Source organism: Passer domesticus, chromosome 6, assembly GCF_036417665.1.
Source record: "Passer domesticus isolate bPasDom1 chromosome 6, bPasDom1.hap1, whole genome shotgun sequence".
Classification (NCBI taxonomy): domain Eukaryota; kingdom Metazoa; phylum Chordata; class Aves; order Passeriformes; family Passeridae; genus Passer; species Passer domesticus.
The window spans coordinates 21,496,327-21,512,081 of NC_087479.1; the positions used below are offsets into that span (position 1 = coordinate 21,496,327).

General features: G+C 39.9%; 1 protein-coding gene across 8 annotated transcripts in view; it reads right to left on the reverse strand.

Annotated features, from left to right (window-relative positions):
• The window catches only part of NRXN3 (neurexin 3), a 962,727-nt gene that overhangs the window by 707,104 nt on the left and 239,868 nt on the right, over window positions 1-15,755 (reverse strand). For all 8 annotated transcript variants that reach the window (XM_064423706.1, XM_064423713.1, XM_064423714.1 and 5 more), the window contains one exon: window positions 1,111-1,412. In XM_064423706.1, coding sequence (XP_064279776.1) covers window positions 1,111-1,412 — 302 coding nt within the window. The remainder of the gene's footprint in view (window positions 1-1,110; window positions 1,413-15,755) is intronic.

A 15,755-nucleotide genomic window follows, 5' to 3' on the forward strand; every position in this document is an offset into this window, starting at 1 on the left:
AGTCTTCGTTTACAAGCTATTTCTGCTTCTCTATCAGTCAGCAAGATGTCAAATAGCTCCTATTCACCATGTAAATCTCATTTATTATGCAGCGGATGGCGCTTAGTGACTTGATATATTTACCAGCTTTCAGAGCAAAGTTATTTAATTTTATCTTATCTATTTATATATGAATTTATATTTCATGAGAAAGGCTTCAGGATTTTAAGTCTATCCTACTACCAAATACGTCACCTGATATAGTTGTCTGCTAGGAAAAGCAGCATGTAGATGTGCAAAATTACAGTGGTAAAATCAGAAAAACTTTTCCAATGTGGAATTGTAGGGTGCTGGATGGATCTGAGTTTGCGTGGGTTTTTTTGATCCTTCCACTTTTCCAGTCCTCACAGCAAACAGAAGAGTCTCAAGGAAGAGACAATAAATAAAGTAGAATCTCATTATAGAAAGAAGGGGAAAAAATCAAAAAGAGGAAAAGAAGAACAGAGAATCAAGAAGACTCAGAGAGACTCCAGCCAATTAATTCCAAAGCTATAAAGTTAATATAATTACACACATACCCACCAGCCTGCACACCTGCACACTCATATGCACACACAAAAGAAAAGAAAAAGAAAAACAAAAGACTTTCAGAATTAGAACTGTGACATCATGGCAATGGTTAAACCAATTAACAAAACAGAGAAAAAGGAGAGAGGTGTAGAGCGTTGGCTGTTGGCAATAAGCTCTATTCCCACAGTAATTAAATGCAACAAGAATATTACTGATAAGATTGAATCATAATTAAGGAAATAATAAAATTCAAAAGGGAGAACAGAAAAAGAAAAAAGGAAAAGGGAGATGAAAGTAAAGTTATGTTACAACTTTTATTATTAAATCAAACCAGGAAAAAAATAGAAAATTAATAAATGGGAAATGAAGATATTGCAGGAGGGATAAATTCCTATCAAGTAATGTTTTTTCACTATCCTTTAGGCACCAAGATCCAGAATAGGTGGAGAAACTCTAGCAATAGCACTAAGCTTCCCCATTTCTCCATTACTCTCTCCCATCTGCCTGTCCCAACAAAAGAAAACAAAACTCTCCCCAGCACTTTCTCCCCTTCACCATTACCTGCCGCAGGTTGCGTGTCACCTTAACGTCGTGCCACGCGTTGTCATTGAACTTGCCATTGACGGGCTCCACAATGGCCTCAAAGGCACCAGACCCCAGGTTGATGACCAAGGAGACCGCACCGTCTTTCAGGGCCAGGTTGACGTAGTCAGCTGACTTGCCCGTGTGCAGAATGAGCCCGTTGCGTTGCCATGTCTTGAAGGAGAGCGTGATCTCATCGCTGCTGCTCTGGATGGGGTTTTGCGACAGGTCATAGCAAAGGTATTCGGAGCCACGGAACGTGGCCATGTTCTCATCTCGTGCTGGAAAGGAAAGGAAACAAAAGATCTATTCAGCAGTCAGCCAAGAGCAGATTTACGGTCATCATGAAGTTTAGGCATCCCACAGCACTGTCAGCTGTAGAGCTAAATATCAAGGCATGCTAATAACTGTAGAGCTCTTTTTGCAACATGGCTACCAAGAGAATTAACTGCAGGGTCGTTGGTAGCGATGAATTTCAGTGCTGTGTTTTTAGTTTCACTGCAGCACTGTCTCCATAGGGACCATTCAACAGTATGCAGTGGAGTCTAGGAAAAGCACATTTAAGGACTGTTATAAGACATTTCACATCCTTTTTAGGAGAAGGATGGAAAGCTCTATTATTCGCAACACAACCACCACAAACGCCTCGATTAAAAGAACATTTCACAAAGATCAGTATTTAGATTCAGCACTACTGCCATTAGATCTTAACCTATCCAACAGGAAATTTAAGAAAGACACCAGAATATAATCCTAACAGAGCTGCCCCTCTCTTTCAACTGAATCAAAGACCAAGCAGACACAAGAGCCACACGAGGCGTCCTACAGATTCTTTCTCTGAGAGCACAGGGAAGTCCACATAAAACAATTTGTTCACAGACATAAGTAATGTTGCTGGTAAACACATCTGGCAACTTTGGCTGTCTTGATCACCTTATCCAGGAACTCTGTATTAGATTAGCACATGTTTTTCAAACAGCAAAAATAAATGTGGGGGGATTATTAACAGCACATGACATTTATTATTTCCTTACAAAGAAAAGAAATATCTTATGTACAACAATGAAAGCCACTGCACTTATTTCTCAGCAACTGGAAGCAGTGTTTGAATACCATGAACATCCTTTTTGTGAGCTACAAGATAGCTCCCAGTACCTGGGGTTCCAGTCACTCAAAGCCAGTTCTGCTGCAGTATTGTGCTTATGTGACTTGAGCCAGCTGCATGCCCTGATTTTATCCAGTAGAAGGAGAGTGATAGGAAAGCTTGGAGGAGAGCTGGCTAGTGCCAGCTGGAAGGAAATGGTACTTGCAATGGAGTCTGTATAGATCCCACCCCCCACTCCTTATTGCAGCACCTTCCTGACTCCCAGCTGTGAAAGCAAGGCTGAGCAGTAGATAGTACAAGCAGTCAAGCTATCATAGCTTACAAATCACTGCATAAGGCAAATGCCGGTGCTATTTTCATTGGCATTAATAGTACTTTTCTGCTTCATTTTGTACCATTTAGAAATCCTAATAAGGATTAGCCAGAATTTATTAGTACAAGACTGAAGGGAAAATACTTGTTGTCATAGCCATTCTTGGAGAATAACTGCATGGTAAAATCTGTGTTCTCACAGCATAAAATAATGGTAACAAAACAGCACAGTATTTCAACTTGTATGTATAACACTCTCAAGTGAAAGGTTTGATTTAAACAGAGACTCTTGCAGAAGCAATGTGTGTTTGTACTTCATTAAGCGAGCCATTTGTCCAGATACTCCTGCAAGCAAACAGCCACCCAAATTGCTCCTTGCAGCAGCACACGTAGGGAGCCAACTGGCTCAAAAGCAGCTTTTCAGAAGAAGACCTGTGGTCCCAGCAGACAAGCTGAGCACAAGTCAGCAGTGCCTGCCCTTTCAGCAAAGGCCAGCTGCATCCTTGGCAGTATTAGCAAGAATCCAGTCAGCAGGCCAAGGGAAGTGATTCTTCCCCTAATGGACACTTATGAGATGACATCAGGAGTGCTCTGTCCAGCACTAAGCTCCCTCATTTAAAAATTACTTCAAAATTCTGGAGTCTGTCCAGCAAAGAGCTACCACCATACTCAGGGTACTGGGGTAGTTAATGGGTGTGAAGAGGCTGAGGGAACTGGATTCATTTTGCCTCAAGGAGAGACAACTCAAGGGAAACATTACTGATCTCTTTAATGACTTAATGGAAGAACACAGACAACACAGGGTCAAATTCTTCTCAGAGTTGTTTGAAAGGATGAGAGGCAACAGATGCAGTTGAATACAAAAAATTCTCAATCTATAGAGAAAAAAGATGTTTCATCTTGAGGATGGTCAAATAGTAGGAAGGGCCCAGAGAGACTGAAATCTCCACCCTTAGAAATACTAAAAACTTGACTAGGCAGAGTCCTGAGCTGCCTGAACTAACTGGACCTTCTCTGAGCTAATGGTTGAATTGCACAGCCTCTGGAGGCCCCTTCCAAATTATTTAGCTTTTTGATCATATTCTGAATACATTTAACTACCACCAATAAGTGTTTATGCTTGCATCAGTGTTAAACCAGCCTAAGCACAGAGGGTTGCTATTGACTGCAGTTCTGGAAGTCAGAGCCAAGCATTGACAATTCCCTTGCCTGGTCACTCCTGACCCATCAGAAGTGAATGTGTTACAAGCAAGTTAGACACAGGCTCCTTGTACCTGTGATAATTCCCATCAACTAGCCAGTGTATGAGGGCAAGAGTCAAACACAATCATTGTGAGTGAGCCTTTTCCCTGCAGCTGAAGATGTGCAAAGCACTGAACACACATTTGTGAAGAAGGACACTGGGTTGATTGTTCACTCAGTACAAGACATAGTAATAGGGCTCATTTGCACTTCCTCAACCACTTAGAAGAAATCTCACTGATCCACTCAATACAAAGGAGAAGGCAAAGAGTAGATTAGAGATCTAAACAGTAATTTAAGGCAGCCACTGAAGACTAATCAAAACAGAGCAGAGCAAATTCAAAGAGATATTACTCCTACTTGTACGACTGGTTTTCATATAGGGTGCATTCAACTATGTCATCTGCCTGTTTTCTCCAGTCATCTGCTGCTGACCCTTGTCATAGATGGGATTCTGTACTTTATACACCTTTGTATCCTTCTTGTTCTTGGGAGAATGTCAACAATTTCTGTTTTATGTGTTGTTATGGGTTTTTTCTTCCTCCTGTGGCTGCTCTGGACAGGCATTCAAATTTGCAGATCATCACACACAAAAATATCTGTGGGACTCACTGTGAAATCTAAATTCCTTCCTGTCCATGATACACCTCATAAGCACAACTCCCGAGGTCTACACACTTTCCAATACTGTATTTTCCAAATTGCCGATTCCTCAACAGTTTAGCATGTGTTTTGGCAGTGGCCATGTGTTTTGGCAGTCTGGTGAAAGGTTTCAGCAGTCAGAGCCTAGCATGTGCACTCAAGAGCTTGACTGTGTGTATCCCCTGAGTTACAGCACAGTAGCTTCTGTCAGGCCACATGAAAGGCTTCTTACCAAGCATGGCCTCTCCATCCTGTCCCAACTTTAGGATGCTCTGATATACACCATAGCTGTGGTCAAAAAGCACCTGAAAATTACCAGAGAGCATGAAGGGGGGAAAGGGGTTTAGGTTCTTTCCACAGTCAATGAGGAGAAAAAGCCCTGAGTAGGCCGCAGGTCTCCCAGTATTTCTTTCTGCTTTCGGACACGGTTTGGTGACACCTAGAAGACCACAGAGCAGTGAGCCACTTGTTATTTGTTAGCTCATGACCCCTGTGCTGTACAGTTTTGAAGATTCCACAGATTGCACTGTGATATTCATATCTTCTGTATTCCTTAAATAGTGATAGTGTACCAAGCAGCTTTTGCACAGCAACACACAAGCTGTGTGAGATCCAACTCTAAGTCAGCAGGGATCCTTGGTTCATATTACATGAAGCAATAGATCAAACCCTGATTTTTCTGTTAAGTGAAACCCTGTATATAGTCAATGATATTTCATCTAATGGATGATCTAGTTATTCAAGGGTGGCAATGCAACTGCATAAAATAACATTTACTTAAAACATATTTGGGATATGTTTGAAACCTATTGATTTTTGTATGATTTGCAAGATTTAATTTTTGACTCAGTTAATGCTAAATAGATATACAAAAATAAGAATCTGTCAGCACATATAAGGAATCAAATTTTCCATTCCTCTTGTTAGTATTAACCTAAATCCATTATTTACTTCCTAATTCATTCACATAACTAAACTCTCTGCAGTTGCTGGGATTTTCAAAGATCCAATATTTGTACATAAATTCCACAGGGGGACTTAAACCTTCACATATTCAAGATTCAAAAAAATCACCTGAACAGAAGCAAAACTCAGGATCTTCAAACTAGCACAGATATTTTCCTTGAATGAATGGAGTCACCGATCACTTAAACGGGAAAACGTTACCCTTTCCTGACCAATCCCTAGCAGACACACCAGCACATGAAGCAGTTACCACCACCACCACACTGCAAAGCCAGTTTTGCAATTTTTAGACTTACATCTGTTCAGAACCCAAACCATCCATCAGCACATATCAGAGGCTGAGTGCAGGAACAGAAACAAAAGCACAGCAAACAAGTACCTAAGCCAAGCTCTTGGCTCTTCTCATCCCTGAAGAAACCCCAAAGCTTGCTGAGTCTCAGGTCCCCTGGAGAGGTAGAGAGACCAGGTTCTTCCCATGCAGTACATAGCTATACTGCCTCTTCAGGAAAGCCAGATGGCAATTTTAGCTTCAGTTTTTATGTGCAATGTTCTTGCGGCTGTTCCTGTCAGAGCTTTCTATGAAGGAGAATATTCAGAACTCCCAGGATCACTAAGAGGTAGAAAACTTGGCATTTTGATTTATACATGAGGAAACAAATGCACAGACATCTAAATGAGTTTACTCAGAGCCACCAAGAAAAATCAATGATACAGAAAGAATTTGAGTTCACAAGCTCCTATCTCTCCATCCTGGACTCCTTCCAGAGGTTCTCATACATTTGTGGAGGGAAACCAACCTCCTATTTCTCCCTAGTCCTTCCAGGATGTCATCCTAGCTAAGGTGTGGAGAAAGCAGCCTCCAAAGTTTTGGATGATATTTGAAAATAAATATTTCATGACTGCAAAGCTAAAACCAGCAAACCGTGGAAGCACTCATTTTGCTCAGGGGTGTGAAGTTTAATACTCAAGAAAAGCAGCATCTCATGTATTAAGAATTTTGGCCCCAGACACAATTAAGAAATATTTAGAAACACACAAAATGGACAGTGACTTTCCTCACATCTCCTGAAGCAAAGCTCAAGTAGCTCTCCTAAAACCACAGGTCAGCTCCTCACCCCTCTCACCTTCACTGCATTACAGGTGTCCTGTGAGGCAGTCCCTATCTCTCTGGGGGGTTTGGTTTACAGTCAACATTATGTGACTGAATATAAGGAAGCCCTCAGAAGTGGTCAAAGCACCTTGCCCAGATTGATGGCATTAAAACAAACCTCCAGGCTCAGTAGTTTAGTAAAAAATTAGGCTTTTATTTTAAAGAGATGGTGAGAGGATCCAGTAGTAGCTAAAAGCAGATTACAGCAGCCTCTATTTCTCCTTCTGCTGCATTCCTCCTTTCCAGCCTTTGAACAGGAAAAATAATACATCTAAGTAATTGGTTTTTTTTCTAGTATAACCATTCTTCACACCACCTGATGAGATTAGTAACACCACTCATCAGACTCTCTCATTTACAGATATTATTTAATTATTTAAATAGATTAGAAATCGTGTACAATACATTCTCCAGTGCATGAAGCGTCTTCCAAGCACCACCAACAGTGAGACTGATATGTGGAAGCTGTGAGAACCATATCATAGCCTACATTTATATTCTAAATTGCATTTATATTACAAACTGTAAAGTAAGAACATATAAGTCATATAAATGTTATAATGAGATGACTGAACTGATTGCATTAATTAAATCTTGGAATCTGACTTCTAACTTCAAAGAAATTATGGGAATAATTTTTCAGAAGAAAAAGAATTTTTGCTGTTGGAAAAAAAAATGTCTGTAAAATCATAGAATGATGTTATAACAGATAAAATTAAGTACTGAGCTGGAGTCCTGCAGTAAAAGGAGTAGTCTCTTAAATGCTTACTAACTTTAAACCATTCTGGGAAATGTTACATTTTTCAGAAATAGTAGTAGAAATAGTCATTTATTGTTTTCTCAGGTTCCTCATGCTCGCTTACTCCATCTACATAACTTGTAACTTGGAAGCAGGGAGGAATCAGCATTACAACATCAGAAACAGTGTAGGGAAGAATCAATGCAAGACAATTCCCATCCTGTTTAAGAGATGCAAAGCATACACAGCAAAGGAGTTAGCCCAGGAGTCCACAGCAAAGGTGAGGTGCACTCAATACCCGGTGCTCTTTCAATGCCAAACTCAAATTTTGCACATAGTGTAGGGACTGTAATCTTATGCAAAAAGCTCTTTCACCTCACCAGTACGAGCAAAGGAAGCATTAATGTTCCACCAGAGAACATCAAGTGCCTAGCATGAATCATGCCCTCTACTCTCTTATCTACAACTTTACCCATTACCCTTCAAGTCTAAAGCAGAATGCTTGTTAAGAGGTCCTCAAATTTAAGTCCAGAAGAGATCAAGGAGACTTGGCAATACAATGAATGTTCAGGGGTTTTTGTCAAACCTGACTAATCTATTATTTCCCTGTGCAGCTAAGCTCTTAATGAAAACAAGAGGAAGAACTGCTTTATCTGAAGATACTGCATGAGAGCTCTGGAACTGCACGTTCCACCTCTGCTTTTGTCTGCCTGTGTCCTTGGATTATGCTCTTTGGGCTGGCTCCAGCACAGAGGAGGCTCTGATCTGTGGGACTGCAAACCATCCCTAAGAGGTCCAGAACCAGCCCTGCAGAGTGACTTATTCCTCCTGATAAATTTGGACCACTGCACGGCAAAGACTGAGTGCAAAGGGGAGGAAAGGGCATGACAGTGCCTGGATCTTTAGCCCAAAGAAAGGAGAGATTTTCCCTAGGCTCCTATTCCTCAAAAGAGTTGACATGTACTAAATGTATAAAGCAGTTTCCATATATCACTGTCAGATAACAGTGGCAGAGCTAGTAGCCTGTTAGAAGCACAAGTGCCCTATATTTCTGAAGCACCTATTAAATATACAGTTATGGATCTTATCATGTAAATAAATAAATATTCACCCAAATGAAAAGCTATTTTGCTTGTCAGTGCTGGGAATCTCCTTTTCACTCAACGTATATTGCAGTCATCTGACAAAATCTCTTCTGAGAGGAAAAAACATAAATCAGTTATGCCACACAAAATCTCTAAGTTAGTCCACATACTGAGCACAGACATTTTTTTAATTTAGTTTTGCCAATTATATGATCCACAGGTTCCCTACTCACTCTCTAGGCCACATATTGTCTTTTCTGAAGAGAAAAGCAAGACAAGTGTCTGAACTCCTCCAGTAATGCACACAAAATAGCTGAAAAACAGCCATAAAAACCTTTCTTGCTAAAATGTTTTGATGACAAAAGTATTAATGCTACAATAATGAAAATGAATAAATGACATGTCTACAAAAGATTATAGCATATGTCTGATAACACCATTTCTTTAAATTGCTCATTAAAATTGATCTAAATGACAAAGTAGAGGCATAGAAGTCAGAACCCAGCTTTTTATCCTCAACTCTGTCACTGATTCACTGTGCAACCTGAGGCACTTAATTAACCTTGGCTGTCTCCATCTGTACTATGAAGATAACAAAACCATAGGTTAAATCCTTCAGACCTATGGGAAAAGAACACTCTATGAGTTTAATAAAACTCTGAAAACAAAAGGTTCCACATCTGTGAGGAGACGCCCTCTACCAACCCAGTGTATATGCAGTGTACAAAATGTCCTGAGAATCCTCTTCTCCGCATATTTTCCATTGTTTTCTAAATACAAACTGTACTGGTATCAGTGTGTGATGTTTCATTCTCTGTGAAAGAAATTATAAACTCCAGGTATTGGTCTGACCATGGCACTATATACTTGGAGCTGTGTTTGTTCATTATATTCTGATCAGCTAACCATAGGGACTAAAAAAACAATTCTGTGACAATGTCTTCCTTAACCCAAAATGAAGTTTAAAAATTTTGATTTACACACCATGAAAAATATATTTCTTAAAAAAAACTACAGCTCTGTTTTAAAATGAAAGCATGAAACATGTTTATTTTGAAATGAATGATGCTGAATAAATCAATTTTTAAAATAATTTGCCTGAAAGAATTTGATATAGTCATATAAATTAACAATTTGTTTTGGTTGAACAAAGTATACTTTCTCTTTTCATTTCTCTGAACAATTTTGCTACTCTCACTCCTAGTTCCAGAAGGTAGAGAAAAAGCAAAGTATTGCTACAAATTTTGTCAAGAGGTATGACAATGATTTGCTGAGCATAAGACCTCCTCTAGATTCCTCAGTGCTAAGCATGGGTGAGAGCAATTCCCAATGCTGCTGTATTTGCTTTTTCTTATGTTTTTTATTTCATTCTGCAATTTTTATAGTTTTCTTATTTTCCTGCTGCATCACTCTAAAACATAAAAATGCCAGTCACTGAACACATCACCCAGCAGAAATGTTTCCTCATAGGCTGAATGTTCACAGCACCATGACCATAGAGTTCCAGGTCCAACATATTCACCAGTCCTGCTCTCACAGAGGCGCCTCTGCTGCTGGGTTGCTACCTGGCCCATCTACCCCTCTGTGTAGAGCACATGTAACAGTACAGGTAAGAGTGTGGAAGCATGCAGCTGAGCTCTTAATTCACCAGCTTTTCATCTCTATATTCTTGACCAAAACTGCTGTTTCTTTACACAGACCAAAAAAATAAAACAAAAAAACAAAACCAAACAAACAAACAAAAAAAAAAACACCACACCAAAAAAATCAAACTAAAACTTGAGCAACTTGTAGGCCAACAACCAACACTATATTCACTCCCTAAGAGAGGTTTACTGTTCTTCAGCACCAATCTGTATCCCAGCTGCAATTCCCAATCTCACACTACCTTTACTCTTCAGGCCTATTAAAAATCAGAAGTCAAACACCTATTATTAATCTTGATTCTAAGCATTTAGACCTGTTTATTACTGGCTGCAGATTCAAGAGCACTAACATTCAGCTATTAAAACAGCGTGCACTTGGCATTTTTGTTCCTTTCCACACTGAAGACAAGGTCTTGCCACAATTTTCTGACCTTTGCAAAAAGTCATACCATTAGAGAGAAGAACATTAGGTAACTATCACAGTCTTCCCTACACATGTGGTATGATTAGTCGTGCTTGGGACAAAAATCACGAAGGCTGTCGGAGGGAGTCTTCCAAGACTGACACAGGAATGAACAACATTATTTACACCAACACTGAGAGGAAGTTGAAAGGGCATTCAGAGCAAAAGGAGCCCGACAGGAGGCAAAATTCCTGCTTCTGTTGAAACAGGACTATTTTAGAGAACTGCTGGAAGTTCACAAAGAAAAGGGCAGAAGGGAGGGAGGCAGCAGTGCCAGAGGTGAGCACGTGCTGCTGCATGCACATGGGTCTGTGCTGGCAGCAGCCTTCCAGCAAGCGTCGCGCTTGCTGCTGAGCCGGGAGCCCCTTGGGCATCCTTCCAGCGGGAAGTGGGAGTAGAAAAATAGTTACTGCTAATCACTGTAATAACACAATAATGATCCACAAAATTATCCTTTTCAGTACCAGTGAGTGGTATTGAAAGCCATGCCCATGGGAAAGGGGAAATGCGAAGGAAGGTGAAAAGCAGAAGTGCAGAGGAAGAGAAACAAGAGCAGGGCAGAGCAGCACCAGTGGTATCAGAGACTACGGTAATGTCAGCTTCCCACGCTTCTGTGCTGCTGGAGAGTGGGTACATGTGGAACCCCAGTACTGCCAGGACAGCCAAATACACTGCCAAACACTGCTGCTGCCCTTCATTTATGCTCGTTGTGAGACATCATTAGGACCGTTTATGGAAGTAGCAGTATCCAAACCCAATTTGAGGCAGAACGATTCTTCTCAAACAAAGCCACAGGCGAGAGACTGTTACAAGCTGGCAGAGCAGCTCTGGCCAGTAATTATTTAGGGGCAAAAATGTGTGCATTTGTATGCAATGAGCAACATGCTAGGCTTCTTCTATGTGTATACAGCAGCAAGTTCCATGCGTGTTTACCAGGACAACGGACATATGCATGTACACCATATGAAGGACAGTTGCCTACACAGCATATTTCTGTGGAAAGGCAGACAAAGTACAGCTGAACAAACACAAAAGACAGACGTGAAGAGGAGGTGTGCCCTTTGTTGCAGCATGAAAGGAAGCGACCTTAGTATGAAGAGATTTACAAGAGCAAGAAACAGAATCAGGTTGAAGTGGATTCACTTCATGGATAGTGCATACATGCACAGTGCATACATGCAAAATGTGGGATAATTACAATCCTTATACAACTGACAGTACACATCTGAGGGCAGGAATGAAATGCCTCTTCCCCGTGTAACTTCAGGGCACACACATGAGGACTTGCACACACATGCACGTACACAGGAAAAATGAATGCGTGTCTTGGCCAGGTGTAAGTACTGGAGTGAATACACCCAGTCTCAGGGCATAAGCAGAGATGTCCACAGAGCCCGAGGATGCAAGCGTGGTGGAAGCGTACGGAACTGGCGCTGTGCATGGGGGTGACAGGGAGGGTGTGCCAGTGCTTCTGGCGCATGCTCCACCTTCATCCTGGGCTTTTTTCCTTCCTGATTAAGTTTTTTTTCTGCGGCAGAGCAGACTCCATGTCTACAGGGAAGGTGCTTAATGAGTCAAATCCAATCTCTCGAATGTCTTATCAGTTGTGGACAGGCCTGTTTCTGACAGCTGACCTTTCTCACTGCACGCTGCTGAAAAACCCATGCACCACAAACAATTAACACAATGCTGAAAACACAAAGCTGAGAGAAGGGAAGACTCTAGATCACTATAGACAGCACTACATCAGAAGGGAGAGAGTGATACACATAAAAATGACAAAAAGCATCTATATAAGGGTTTCATTCCACCTCATTTTGCCACACACACCCTTTATTACTGTCTTTACAGCTTGGCCATAGCAAAGTTATGTGCAAAAGCAAGAGTCATGTAAAACAAGAATAAAAAGCGTAGAGAACAGGGAACATTTTTGTGATGTATATGACATTAAGCCCATGCACAAATAAATATATGACTGAATAAATACTGTATCCAAAACTGATACAAAGAGGAAAGTTCCTTACTAGAAAATAAAAGCATACAGAACAGAGGAGGTGAACACAAGTATCAGCCTGCCCTCCTATACCTCTGCTGTTATGGGACTAGTTCCTAAGAAAACACACAATAATACATTTACTAAAAAACCTAAACTGAATATTGCCTGAATTAGAAACATCAGAAATAACAAAATTGTCAAATAGTCCCTTCAATAATGACAAGAAGGCTCATCCCATGATGCGTGCACTCTAATTCCAGGTAAGAAGGAGGTTGCTTCTTTTGAGAGACACAAACACCTAAACATAACAGTGGACTGTCTAGCCAGTTGTTCAGGGGATTTGCTGCTCAAGAAAGGGTCAGAAAAAAACCTGCATGTTTTCAGCTCTGTCAGCTCAGCATGAGACTTGGGCAAACCATAAACATTGCATTTTCTGAAATCTTTCTTCACTATCAGAATTTTCTGCCATAGGTACATGCCACCAATGTGATTCAAGATCAAGACTCATGTATCTCAGATTTCAGGAGCCGATCCTCAGCACATAGAATTCATATCCTAATTTGAACAAGTAGACATTTATCTTTTGTGCAGTAGTCTCCCTGTATATGAAAAAGAGTACAGCCTACCATTATCACATTTTGGTTTTTTACTATTATTTAATGCAATAGCATAACCTCCAAAAGGAACACGTTTTTCCATCTTAACAACTCCTTACATGTTCAAAATAGGAGCTAGATGACACTGAGGAAAGTTCACAGAAAAAAAAAAAGTTTTTCAGAAGCTGCACAGAAGTCATCTGGATTCAGCATCTAATTCATCTAGACACCTCTGGAAAACGAAACATGCTTTTGAAAATTTTGCATGCAACCCAGAAAAGACTGACACAGGAGTGGGTTAAAAGGTACAGAAAGTAATTTAAGGTCAGAGAGTGGAGGAAGCTCAACAGCAGTGCAAAATATGTGTCAGTTTAGCAAGTGTGGCTGGTAGTGATGCTGATGAACAGAAAAGGTATTCAGGCAAAAGTACTCCAGTTAATTACTGGAAGTAGATAAGATATCTTCAAAACTCAATAAATAAAAAAATATTTTAAGAATAAATATTTCATTATAGCAGAGGTTTTTTGTATTCAAGTGAAAAAAATACGTCATGGTTGTAATTTTTTCTTAGCTATTCACATGTGGTCTTTTCATACATACATATTATATCCATTTATTTCAATGCAATAAAAATTGATGCTTAGTATATACTGTAATTATCTTTAAATACTTATCTGCTCATCTGTTTTCACAAATTTCTGAAATTATCTATGCTATTTGGAATAACAGATAACAGCTATTCTATCAGCTCATCCAAAATTAGTAACTTCATATCATCAATGAAATTAATTTCATATCTTGAAGTGACAGCACCAAAAAAGAGCCCAACTGCTTTCATTAGTTCAAGCTACCGGGCAACATGATCTTATTAAAGCCTTGTACACATTATCAAGACTGTATATCAACTAAAAACAATTTAAAAAAAAATTTAAAAAAACAGTCGAAACAGTGCTTTTCTTCAGTACTATAAGCCAAACTCTGAACTCACTGGTCTTGATAAAAATAAGGAGCAATTTTATGGCAATCAGTGAGGGTACACTGCTGGATGTAAGACAGAGATCATGCTGGTATCCATGTTCATGTTATTTTTCCTAAGCCTGTTGCTAGAAGGTCAGAACTGATGTAATTCTTACTCTTACAAGCAAAGCCCAACTGCTATAAAAATTATTTTTCAAATCTCTCTGCAGGAGATGTGACACTGCCCTTGTGCTACAACTAGGGTTGAAAAACCTGTGTTTCTCTTTCAGTTCAGAAAGGTGCTGCCATTATTTTCCTGGAGATGAGTTCACCCTCGAGGGTCTCGACTTCTGTGGTTTTGGGACTTGGTTTATTTTTTAGTAGCAAAGACCCTCATTCTAATCTAAACACCAGGGGTATTTGTATATTTTATAAATATTTCCCAATTCCTGTTTCACTGAAGTGCTGTCCCCCTTTTCCCCACACATTAGTAACACCATTAACCCACTGACACCATAGTCTGGTCATTTTGGAACTGAAAGCTGGTCAGAGATTTTGGGAAGTAAGGATGGCAGTTTTGGTCACAACCCATAGAGCAAGGCCTTATGTATCCCATCCATGTGGCCAGCAGGAAGGATCATTGAAGCCCTTGCCATGTGAAAAACATCACTGTGTTTAAAATACAAGACAGTTCTGAAAGTGGACTCTGCCATTTTGTAGCCTTTAGATCCTCCAGATTAGTTGTCTCTTGACAGCTCTCTGGTCAAACATGCTCATTCCAACAAAAAATAAGTGTCGGTGTCTTTTTTCCCTGTAACCTCTATATCTACCACTACTTTGTAAAATCTCATAGAAGCTGAAATCTTTTTTCATGCTGCTTCTAGAAACAGAATTTTGTCAAAACAAGTTCTACACATACCTTCATACCACCATGATCTAATATGGGGCTGCTGAAAAAGGACTGTTGGCAAAAATTGGCCTCCACATTGTAATTTTAAGAGCTTTTCTGTTAAAGCATATGTCAGAACAAAGTATAACATTTTTTCACAACTCTGTTGGCTCTGCAGAACTAAAAAATAAGAGGGATTAAATCATATAACATTTAGTTAATTCATATAGTTTGTCTATCTAGATGTACATATATATGCAGTTTTATCATTACACACAGATAACCTGACACAAAAAAAGTAAAGAAACTTCACTAAATACTTTTTTCCCTGATTTTAGGCAATTTTTTCTTGCTTGCCGCTATACATCAATCCCACAAAGGGACTGAACAAAAGAGAACTGTATCACTTAACTAGTCTGGGAAGACAAAGGAGGAAGAGAACTCCCTGCATTTAGTACATACCAGTACTGAAAGCTTTTTTTACAATTACCTGACAATTTGCAGCATTAAGCTTTACCATCTGCACCCCACAGAGCACCACAATTTTTCCTGCTGTTGCCTTTACACTTTCTTGGAGCACCACTTCCCTGTTTCTTTGTCCTACAGACAAGCAGACTTTCAACTTCTGTGATCTCCTTGGCTTGACCACACCATGATGTAGAAATCATAAGACACAGTTGTGCCCTCCTCAACTGGGAATGTCTTATAGAATGGCCTTCACAATGAATGCTAGCTAAAACAAGTTCTCAAACTGCACAGATAGCAGCAGACCAATGTTAGTGCTGACCTCAATATTTCATAGCATCCAGTAAAACAAAACTGTTGGCCCCAAAGAT